Below are 11,761 nucleotides of genomic sequence, written 5' to 3' on the forward strand. Positions count from 1 at the left end.
AATGTATCCTTAAGCACAGGATATGCATACAGCTAACTTTTGGATATTACATTTCAAGAGCTTCAAATTTGCCTGACAAAAGTGGGAAAAAGGCAGCTAAAGCCTCCCTGTGGCTTTCCATCTACCAGTCTGGGAAAAAGATCCCACAACACACGCTGTAATATGGGAAGGCTTTCTGAACAATTTCCTGAAATACAGATGGGGCTGGAAATAGAAAATGGGGCAGTTGAGATACCATTTTCGCAACAAGTGTCCTTTACTTCATTCAAATACATATTCTGCCATCTTACCCCTATTCCTACACAGCTAAATCCTTCTTGTTGGGGAAATTATAATTTTCAAATTCTGCCAATCTGAGAAAAACTAGAAAACAACAACAACAAACTACTACCAGCTGTCTGCTGTAAACACAGACTATTCTATTTCCTGAAAAAATAGATACATAAAAAATTTACAATGTACTCCTATTGAGAAATCTTTCCTTAGTCTTTCATGGTTTATTGAAAAGAAATTACTTGCAGATCTTTTTTTTTTTTCAACCACAATAAGTGATTAAATAACATTTTTATCAAGAGATTTCATTGGATCTTTTATTGTCACTTCCTCATATATACCAGCTCAATTGTATTAAGTGCTGCAATTGAAAAAAATGTGGAAGAGCATCTACAATGAGACAGGCAATTTAAAACCAAGATTTATAATATAATAGATGATGTTATTAAATTAAAGGTACTTAATTACGTCATATTGTAAGCAGATGCTAAAATACATTGGTATCAATATACATGTAAATGGTCTGTGAATAACATAATTTGTAATGTTTTCAAATGCAAACATTTGTATTCAGTCTTTCACATCATTCTTTGATCTTATTCTGCTTTGTTTCTTATTTATACATTTTTATTTGTATAGTTGGAATTTAACATTTCTTTCTTTCTTTTTCTCTAGAGCACACAAATTCTAAGAATACATCTTGCTACTAACAGGTTTTCTTTAGTTTTCACTTTTTTTAATTTTTTTCCATTGTCGTTGCTTCCATATAATTTTCATTTTTTGCTTTTGGTCTCACAAGTGATTTTTATCAAACCTTAAATAATCCTTCCCCCTTAACTTTTACACTGTTACATTTTAACTATCCATTCCATATTAAAACAGCTCTAACACCTTAAAAGTATCTTAATTTTTCTGTTCATAAACTGACTATTTTGTCTAATTTCTCTAATAGGTGGTTGTAAATGCCCTTGTAGGAGCAATTCCATCTATCATGAATGTATTGCTGGTTTGTCTTATATTCTGGCTCATCTTCAGCATCATGGGAGTAAATCTGTTTGCTGGAAAATTCTATCACTGTGTCAACACCACAACAGGCGAGATGTTTGATGTCAGTGATGTCAACAATTATACTCAATGTGAGGAACTTATAAAAAACAATCAAAGTGCCCGCTGGAAAAATGTGAAAGTAAACTTTGATAATGTAGGAGCTGGGTATCTTGCTCTGCTTCAAGTAGTAAGTAAATTCATTCATACATTTTTTCTGTTTGCCCTCTTTAAAGAAGTCTCAAATAAATGGACAACATAAGTCTGCTACACAGTGAAATAATTTCTTAATAGCGGTGATGTACAGTTTGCACAAAAGAACCTTGACAAAGCCTCTATTGCACATTTACTTGTAATTTTTGAATGAAAAGTAGTACAGTGAGTTTTCAGCCTGGACAATACAGCCTCATCATGAAAAATGTATTTTTAAGTGGAAAGATGTACAAGAATCTGTACAAGTGCTGCACAATATAAACTGCAGAAATGGATTTAATTTCTTGTCCTGGTAGAAAAGTTTCAGAGGTCCCTCTAATTATTACAAAGGTCTCTTTGCTCCATTATGAGCTTAATTATCTTCTAAGGCAGAAAGGCAGAGAGCAGTTCAAAAGGCAGACATCCTAGCTGAGTGTCTGGTCTGATGTGAGCAACTACTGCCAATACCTCCCCATATAATCTGTTCCTGGATATCATTATAAATCCACAGCAACATCTTTCAGATTTAAAATCCATTAATCTCAGAACATTTTGGCAATAAGAAATTATTTTTCCTGTCAACAGCCAGGTCAAGGTAGAGTGCATTTTTCTTCATGTCTATGCTCATGTAAGGAGCTAGTTTGTCATTAGATATAACAGTAAGAATATAATAACTCATAAGATCTCCAGTGCAGGTTTAAGAGGTGATTGATTTGTCAGACCTTGAAGTGGGTTAGGGAAAGGAATCATAAGTAACACTGTATCTGAGATTAGGGCACCCAACCTTTCACATAGCATGGAGACAGTTCTTCCTGTAGTACAATTCTTGTGCAAGGGTCTGGGTATGGACAGATACTGACAAACAGATCCTGACAATTAGGATAATTTTATAACACTTTCTCCTGATGCTTGCAGACAAACAGCATTTGCTCCTAAAATACATATATTTCAATAAGAAGTACATAAAACTATGAAGACTTTAAATTGTAGTTAAATAGGAAAAAATATTTTTATTACAAAATTATATTTGTGGTTCATTTCTGTTAATGCTTTTTATGAAGCCTTTATAATAAACTAAATATATATTGTGTTACATATAGCGTAGATGTTAGATGCTTTCATATAGCATGGCATATTTATTCTATAAATTACCATTATTACTACAAAGTGTGCAAATTGTATTTCCCCTGTCCGTTTCCTGTGCCCTCTGTTACAGAGATGTTTTTATACTAGATACTGAGTGTTCCTTTTATTTATGCCAGAGGCTCCTTATTCTGATAACTGATATCTGACCCAAAACACAAGCAAGCAAGCAATTATGCTTAAATGATTGAGCTCTGGTGAATCACTTGTCTGCAATTTTACATACAGCTTTAGTGTATGAAGAGATGTCAGAAATATCATGGGATTTTTATTGGTCTGGTATCCCAAGTTTTCTAAGAAAGATGTGCTTGTCTCTTCTATCTCAGCTGGTCAGTATCCCTAGATGACCTTGATTTCCAGTTTAACTACCATGCTTGAAGAATTTTGTTCTGAAGGCAAAGTGACTCTTAAGTTATGAGTTATAGTACTGAATGATAACACAAAATCTGTAACTTCAGGTGCCATTGCCACTTTTGTACTAGGGACTGAAGTGAACCATTATCACCAATACTTGCCTCTGAAGAAGTATAGGATATACTTCTAGTATCTTGAAGCTGCATCTGAATGTTATCTGTATCACCTAACCAGTCAGTATTAGCCTTTAATTGCTATATCACTACTGTGGAGCTTTAATTCTTCTTCCCTTTACTTCATTTTGTTCCAATTTTTCATTATTTTCCTTTTAAAATATACTCTTTAAGTGTATTTTAACTGTATTTTACTTCTAGGCTACTTTCAAAGGATGGATGGATATTATGTATGCTGCAGTTGATTCAAGAGATGTAAGTGTAAGACTTTCAAAAATCATCTATTGGTTATATTCTGATATATTTTATTTAGCACAGAGTTAAATAATTACACATACAATGACATTGTGATATTAACAGCATGAATGTACATTTTTTTACCAGATATTTAATGCTTGAAAGGAACTTTCATGTACCTTAATGAATCTTAGAACTACTAGTAGAAAATATTAATTCCACTTCCTTCTTTCTAGTCAAATAATACAAACTAAATTCATTTAACTTGATCTTTTTTTGAAAATGTAATGTAAATGAAACAAAAACAAAAACAAAATGCAGACCAGATGGCATTTTAATGATTTCCTTTGATTATCATGATTGTATAACACTATATAACTTAATTCTTATAGATAAAATTTATTTATCTATCATTAACATTTACAAACATATATTTCATTGTTTGTTCAGACTGATCACTTTTGTTATCCAGCTATTAAGTGCAATTAGATTTTAAGGTTGAAGATCATCTGTTAAGTTTTCTAGGAATAAAAATTTTAATTTTGGCTAGAAAACTTCAACTGTGTTTACCTAGGACAAGAAAGTGCAACACAGATACCTGAACTAGTTCTACACAGCATAGACTATAGTCACACTAATTTAATCAGTCATCACACATTGATTTTCATCTGGCAGAATATATATTCTATTTAATTAACTTCAGCTTCTCTATACTGCAGCCTGCTGTGCAGTTGAGAAGCAGGCATTGTCAGAAATGTGAAACCTGGAAGAACTGAGGCCATAGCAAAATTCTCCTTAGAAATTTGTCTCAATTTAATAAAATTCACAAAAAAGACAGTCATTGGAAGTTTATAGAAACCATGATCTGTGCCAGGAGCTTTGTTTGTATGTACATACGTACACACATATCTCTGTGCATTTACATTAAAGTTCCATAGGAATAATCATTCAGCCAGCTTCCACTTCTCCAAAACTGATGGGAAAGGACATGTAGGGTCTTTTTAATAATAGAGTGCTGAAATAATATATACCTATTTGTAATTTATATACTCTTTTTTAATATTTACTATTATTTTGATTAATAAAATTGATAATATTTTGTAGGTAGAAGATCAACCTAAGTATGAGGACAACCTGTACATGTATCTTTATTTTGTCATCTTTATAATATTTGGATCATTCTTTACATTAAACCTTTTCATTGGTGTCATTATAGACAACTTCAACCAACAAAAAAAGAAGATAAGTATTTAAAATGTTATTATACTGAATTAAAAAGTTATTACTATAAGACTAAGAAAAAAAACCCAGAAGTTATTTTGCTTCTTTGGATAAAAATTTCTTTTTTAACATAATCTCAGTGATGCAATTCTGACATTTGTACTTCACCAATTTGAAGGACAAATCATTAGTCTGTTGATGGTAATTTCTAAATTATGTAAGAGCTAAAATGAAGATTTAAGAAGGGAATTTGTATTATTCTTTTCATTAGATTAACACTATCTACCATAGAAGAGTTTTCTTTTTAATTAAATAATTAATTTTATAAACTCTTTCAAATGACACCGAGTGAAGCTACAATATGACAATGTGTTCATACAATAGATACCAGTTCCACAAACTGATTAAACATTGGGTTAAAAATCCGATAGAACTCATGAATAGGCTTAAAGATTTATGTTAAAATGTGTATGAAATAATTCTGTTTTTCTAACACCTGAGCTCTGAGAAATGAGATGAGCTTCTTAGACATATAGAAATTAATTTATAATATTAGAAATAAAATATATGTACAGAAGGAAGGATATTTTTCCACGTACATTTTTGACATTCAAGTATGTTTAAAATATTTAAAATATTTATTATGCATGTAATTTTATTTAAAATAATCTTAAGAATATAAAATTACAATTGCATTTAAAGTATTCTGAGGTCTCATGATTCCTAGCCTTTTATTTCTGAACAGAGCTATCACACGAGGATAACTGTAAACCTTTGCATGCTGTGAAAAAGCAGCTTCATCTGATTTGGTTTTATTTGATTACTACTGAAAAAGCAGCAGTGCAAAATCAAGTCTATGGTAAAACTCAGTTGTGAATGATAGTTTTTTTTTGTGTGAAAATATTTTTCAGTTTCTTAGGAGTAGGATTCAATGATTCGTATGGGTCCCTTCCAACTCAGGATATTCTATGATTCCAAAAGAGCCGTAAACAGATCTGGGGCTACATTTAACAATAAGGATTGTCTTTTGGCTTTGATATCAACTTTAGCAAACAGTGACTTTCACACTGTTTCCATGTGACTTAGTTCAGGTTCATTAATAGGTACAATTTACTTTACACTAGAATTCAGTCAGTTGCAGATCTGGCAGCATTAGCATCTGCAAACATGGTCTAATTTGAACTAGACAATTTCCAGCAGGGTTTCTTTTCTGAGTTCCCATCAACAGAGAAGTTTTTTGCCCTCAGTTTAGACTCAAATAGTCTTTCCTTTCACACATTAAACCTCAAACTTTCCCCATTTTCAGACCTGTCCAGCTTAAAAGTCAATCTAGAAACAGGCACCAGACAGGATCCTGTGCACTAAAATCCTAATTAGCAAACTTTTTAACAGCATCATTATAAGAACCATCTTATCCATGTCAGCAAAAGTGAACATAAGGACACTGGAAAAAGTCAACTGTCAGACTCACAACGTACTAGCAAAGGTTTTTACATGTGTATGTGCTCCCCATATGAATAACAAATGCGTAAAAAATTCCCTTTTGTCAGACAAAACAGGCATAAATGTAACATTAAATGACAGAAAGGCATACTGTAGTTAAATGCAGAACATGATAGTAATTAGTTTTGGTATTATTTCTTTACTTTGGAGGTCAGGATATATTTATGACAGAAGAACAGAAGAAATATTACAATGCAATGAAAAAACTGGGATCCAAAAAACCACAGAAACCAATACCGAGGCCAGTGGTAAGAACTTTTTGAATATTAATCTAGGAAAATGATTTTACCCAACAATAGAAAGTTACATGCCTGGAAGAAAAATAATTCTTATTTTTTTCTTATAAGGTATAATTTATTTATTTTTTTAATTGAGTGAATACATCTTTCATATTTATTTTAAAAAAACATAGACTCTGAAATATGAAGTGTTAGATTTAATAATGTTAATGTGATGAGTTTCATAACCCCCTGCCTGAACCCTAGAAAAATACAGTTAATTGGATCATTTACTTTTCCTTCTTTCCATTGAATAAACTCAGTTTCTTCCAGAGAATTTGTAGGAAGAGGGCATGTTATACTGGCTAGTGTTGTTCCAGACAGAAGCAGACACTGGTCACTTAATGTGAAAGATAATATCATGGAATAAAAGAATGCCCTGGGGAGTACAGGATAAACTAGACTATGTTTGCCACTAATATAAGAAAGCACACTGTTATTTCATGAAATTCTACAGAGTTTGGAAAGGAAAATATTTGTTGCACTTTGTTCACTGGGTGGCTAATTCTCTATGTAGAGGCATATAACCATAAACAATTAGCTGAGTAGTACAGGAAAAATAAGATATTGCAGTCACAGAGTGTTTGAGATACACAACTTCAGCCCTCCAAAAGTCTCACCAAGCACAACTAATACAACAAAGAGAGAGAGCTCTAGGGTTCGGTATTCTAAAGCCAGTTAAGGATAAGAGTGAGAAAATGAGTTTCTATTTTGTGGATACTCGTCTGGTATCAAGTTATGCCACCTTTTTATACTATTATATATTTTGAACGTTATTATTGTTTCAGTGCTTCTCTTTCTCTTCTTTCAGTCAACAGTGGTACATTTCTTCATCCATCACAATGGCCTAGACAAATTCCAACAAGGGCTGGGTGTAAATTGACAGATATAATGTCAATAGGTGTTGCTCTGCATTCCCAAGATCTCGCAGGAACTTGATTTCTCATTTGAAATTTCTAAAAGGAAATATTTTCAAAGTATAAGGAGTATTCTGTCTTTTGCTTTTTGCAGAACAAATTCCAAGGCATGGTCTTTGATTTTGTCACCAAACAAGTATTTGACATCAGCATCATGATTCTTATCTGCCTTAACATGGTCACAATGATGGTAGAAACAGATGACCAGAGTAAGGAAATGGAAACAATTTTATCCCGGATTAACCTTGTGTTCATTATCCTTTTCACTGGAGAATTTGTCCTCAAATTGATTTCACTTCGCCATTACTACTTCACTATAGGCTGGAATATTTTTGATTTCGTGGTTGTGATTCTCTCCATAGTAGGTAAGAACAATTCCCTTTCAAGAACTAGTAGACAGAAAAGAGAGCAGCTATTTCAAGAATATACATTTTTCTCTTTTCTATACAGTATGATTCAGATCTCCATACTTTATAGCATATGATATGCTAAATGTTGCATATGAGATTTCTATTACTATTAGGTACTATTAGATATTTATTATTATTAGGTTCAGTTACCATCTTTGACATCAAAGGACATGAAGGATCTACTTGCCACATTAAATTAATATGTACACGTTTGTGTTTATTGGTATATGCTAACCACAAATATGCTTTTATCTGTAGAACTGAAGAGTATATGAAGGGGGAGGGATTTTTTCTTACTCTTTCTACTTAAAATCTTGGTGAATATTTAGATTTATGTCATCTAGAAGTTATTGATTCTTCAATGTGTAAATTAGTCATGAAAAAAAAAAAGTCTCAGAGACATTCAGATACACCTGAAAGTTTTGCTGAATAAAGTGCAGATCCTCAGGAAAGAAAAAAATTGCATAAATTAAACCAACATATTCTTTCATGAAAGACAGCAGTAGGCTCATCATCAAGTACTAATCATTTCTAAGAGAGAAACTTCTCTTTCTGGCTTTTTTAGAAAAAACTGGAACTCAGACAGACACTTGTCACAAAATTACTTCTTTACTTACTTTCCTTTTTCTCTTAGATATCATATCAATATAAGGAAAACATAGTGCTTTTACAATTGCTATGAATAAAGAGTAAAACCTTGTATGATGTTCTGCTGTAACAAACTTTTCTAGGAATTCTGACATGAAAATAAAAAGGCAGAAACTTCCTATACCGATTGTTTTCAAGACAGCAAGAAATAAATATTTCCATAAATAACGAATGAATAAATTAAAATGTTATTTTATACACTCTTATTTTCCTTCTCCAGGTATGTTCTTAGCTGAGATGATTGAGAAATATTTTGTGTCCCCTACTTTGTTCCGAGTCATCCGACTTGCCAGAATAGGTCGCATCCTGCGTCTCATTAAAGGCGCAAAGGGAATCCGCACTCTGCTTTTTGCTCTGATGATGTCTCTTCCTGCTTTGTTCAACATTGGCCTGCTGCTGTTCTTGGTCATGTTTATCTATGCGATATTTGGCATGTCCAACTTCGCCTACGTTAAGAGGGAAGTAGGAATTGATGACATGTTCAACTTTGAAACATTTGGCAACAGCATGATCTGCCTTTTTCAAATTACCACATCTGCTGGCTGGGATGGCTTGTTAGCCCCGATTCTTAACAGTGGGGAGCCAGACTGTGACCCTCATAAAGACCATCCAGGGAGCTCTGTCAAAGGCGACTGTGGCAACCCTTCGGTTGGGATTTTCTTCTTTGTCAGCTACATCATCATATCCTTTCTGGTGGTGGTGAACATGTACATCGCTGTGATTCTGGAGAACTTCAGTGTTGCTACTGAAGAAAGTGCCGAGCCCTTGAGTGAGGATGACTTTGAAATGTTCTATGAAGTCTGGGAGAAGTTTGATCCAGATGCAACACAATTCATAGAATACAGTAAACTGTCAGATTTTGCAGCTTCGTTAGATCCTCCTCTTCTCATAGCAAAACCAAACAAGGTCCAGCTAATTGCAATGGATCTGCCCATGGTAAGCGGTGACAGAATTCACTGCCTTGACATTTTGTTTGCTTTCACAAAGCGTGTGTTAGGGGAAAGTGGGGAGATGGATGCCCTCAGAATACAGATGGAAGATCGTTTTATGGCAGCCAATCCTTCCAAAGTCTCCTATGAACCAATCACTACCACATTAAAACGGAAACAAGAGGAAGTATCTGCTCTCATTATTCAGCGTGCTTATAGGTGTTACCTCTTAAAGCAGAAGGTTAAAAAAGTATCTAGTATATATAACAAAAATAAAAACAAAGAAGGAGATGGACAAGTTATAAAAGAAACAATTATTGATAAACTGAATGGGAACTCCACTCCAGAAAAAACAGATGAGAGCTCTTCTACAACTTCCCCGCCATCCTATGACAGTGTAACAAAGCCAGATAAAGAAAAATACGAGAAAGACAAATCAGAAAAGAACTACAAAGGTAAAGATGTCAGGGAAAAAAAAACAAAAATGTAAGAATTCTGCTTGTGGGACAACATGTTTACAGTCTTTGAGAATGAAGCATCAACCGGACTCCTACAGGAGGTTTATGCCAAACTGACAGTTTTTACATATATGTGTGTGTGTGCGCGCGTGTGTGCGTATATATACATTATATAAACACTTAAGGTCAGTGCCTATAATAAAACAGTCAACCTTCATTATCAAACTATGACTCTGTGAAACAGAGTAAAAAACCTGACAAAAGGTTACTGTTTTCACTACAGCTGACACTGCTGAGAATGAGGGATGAAGTGGCTCCACGGAGAACAGGGAGCTTGAAATACATGCAAAGCTATACTTTTATGTGTTTCACATACTGCAAAACATGTAGAACAATACTTCACTGTAATTCAACAGCTACATCTGTCATATTTTTACAAAACTGGTATCATTTTTAATTCACAGGTTGTTTACTTGTATATGTGACTATTTTTGTAAATGGGTTTTATGTTGGGGAAAGAGGCATGAGGACCAAGTGTTCTACTCTCAGATTCTCTACAATGTATAGATGCAAGTGATTTGCATAGGCATGTTGCACTTACATGCTGAAATAAAAATATGACATTGCACAAAGCTAAAGATTTTAAGAACTTCCATGTTTCAGGGTTGCTTTTTAAATTGAGGCATCCTAACTTCTTGTATGGATGCACCTAGATTATGTACATCCAGATTAATGTGCCTGGAAAGAATCCTCTAATTTAGAGGAATTTGCAATGACTTATTTTTATGCAAATCATTGAGCATGAACAAGTTCTTGTGTGAAAATATTCACAGCCAAAAAAAAAAATTGTACGGTTTCTACACTAGAAAAAAAAATAGCTTCACCAAAATATACCTGGGAGGTTTTTTTTTTTTTTAAACATTTTTAAGCTTTTTTCCTAAATTATTCTTTGTGTTCCCTCATTAAGGCCTACATCCAATAAATATCCTTCGCTGTGTAAATACTAATGGCATACTGCCATGCACATTTGAGCATAGAAATAAATGGCTTTGCCACATTGAATTGCATCAGATACGTGGATAATTTGCAAAAGCTCAACAGAACATTTTGTATTCTGTGTCATTATAGATAGTTTGGAGAACATCACTGATGCATGTCAATGCTTTTGCTGCTGTATCTTGCTCCTTCCACTGCCTCCAATGTAGGAAGCCATATGTCAGTGGTGAGTTGAATAAAGTTGTCCAACCAGACCTCATTCTTTCAAATCATTAAGCAATAGTTTGCAACTATTGATGAGCTTCTTTAGTTTTACATTTTAAATTTGAAGTGGCTACTATAGTGTGTAGAATCAGACTGTACAGGCCATATTTGAAACTGTTAAACCTGTTGAAAATGTGGTTAGCATATATAAATACTGTAAAGAAATACCATTTGGCAACAGTTCTGTATATAAGAAGAGTGTCTTCAAGTTTAGATCACAGTTTCTTATATTTCTTTCCTCATTCACTCTGTTTACTTTCTAACTACAGTAATTTTAAACTGTGAAGTCATACTATAAGGAAATAAGTATTTGTAGACTATCATGTTTTAATATTATATTTGCAAATATTTCAATGTGAAGTAAAATGTGTAAATCTGGACCAGCTTATTGTTTCCAAATAGTTATATCCAGTAACTGGACATAGCAAAGAAAGTACTAGGGAAATGTGAATTTCTAGTGTGGATCACATCAGAAATTCCAAGATACTCCCAACGTTCATGAAATCCTTGCTATTTCACAGTATCTGTTTACATACACTATTATTCTTTTTGAATCACACTGCGATAGGACTGTACAAATAGGACCCACAATATTTCCCAAGAAGAAAAATGGCACATTTGTATAATCAAGGACGGCAAGACACTTTGTGTTTCATACACAAGCTAACATTAAATGTGTAATATTTCTTTTACTAATGCTTTTGACTTGTAATGTGTTGGT

General features: G+C 33.4%; 1 protein-coding gene across 17 annotated transcripts in view; it reads left to right on the forward strand.

The window, feature by feature from the left end:
• The window catches only part of LOC136058028 (sodium channel protein type 2 subunit alpha-like), a 53,304-nt gene extending 42,684 nt beyond the window's left edge, over nt 1-10,620 (forward strand). For 14 of the 17 annotated variants that reach the window (XM_065751194.1, XM_065751196.1, XM_065751207.1 and 11 more), the window contains 6 exons: nt 1,226-1,507; nt 3,381-3,434; nt 4,521-4,658; nt 6,284-6,388; nt 7,430-7,700; nt 8,614-10,620. In XM_065751194.1, coding sequence (XP_065607266.1) covers nt 1,226-1,507; nt 3,381-3,434; nt 4,521-4,658; nt 6,284-6,388; nt 7,430-7,700; nt 8,614-9,812 — 2,049 coding nt within the window. In that variant the 3' untranslated portion in view covers nt 9,813-10,620. Of the gene's footprint in view, nt 1-1,225; nt 1,508-3,380; nt 3,439-4,520; nt 4,659-6,283; nt 6,389-7,429; nt 7,701-8,613 lie in introns of all 17 variants that reach the window. The other 3 variants (XM_065751210.1, XM_065751197.1, XM_065751209.1) reach the window with 1 other exon arrangement.
• Nucleotides 10,621-11,761: the final 1,141 nt, after the last annotated feature.

This window comes from Cyrtonyx montezumae, unplaced genomic scaffold (genome assembly GCF_038088225.1).
Source record: "Cyrtonyx montezumae isolate F1298 unplaced genomic scaffold, pur_monq_1.0 scaffold_7, whole genome shotgun sequence".
NCBI classification, from domain to species: Eukaryota; Metazoa; Chordata; class Aves; order Galliformes; family Odontophoridae; genus Cyrtonyx; species Cyrtonyx montezumae.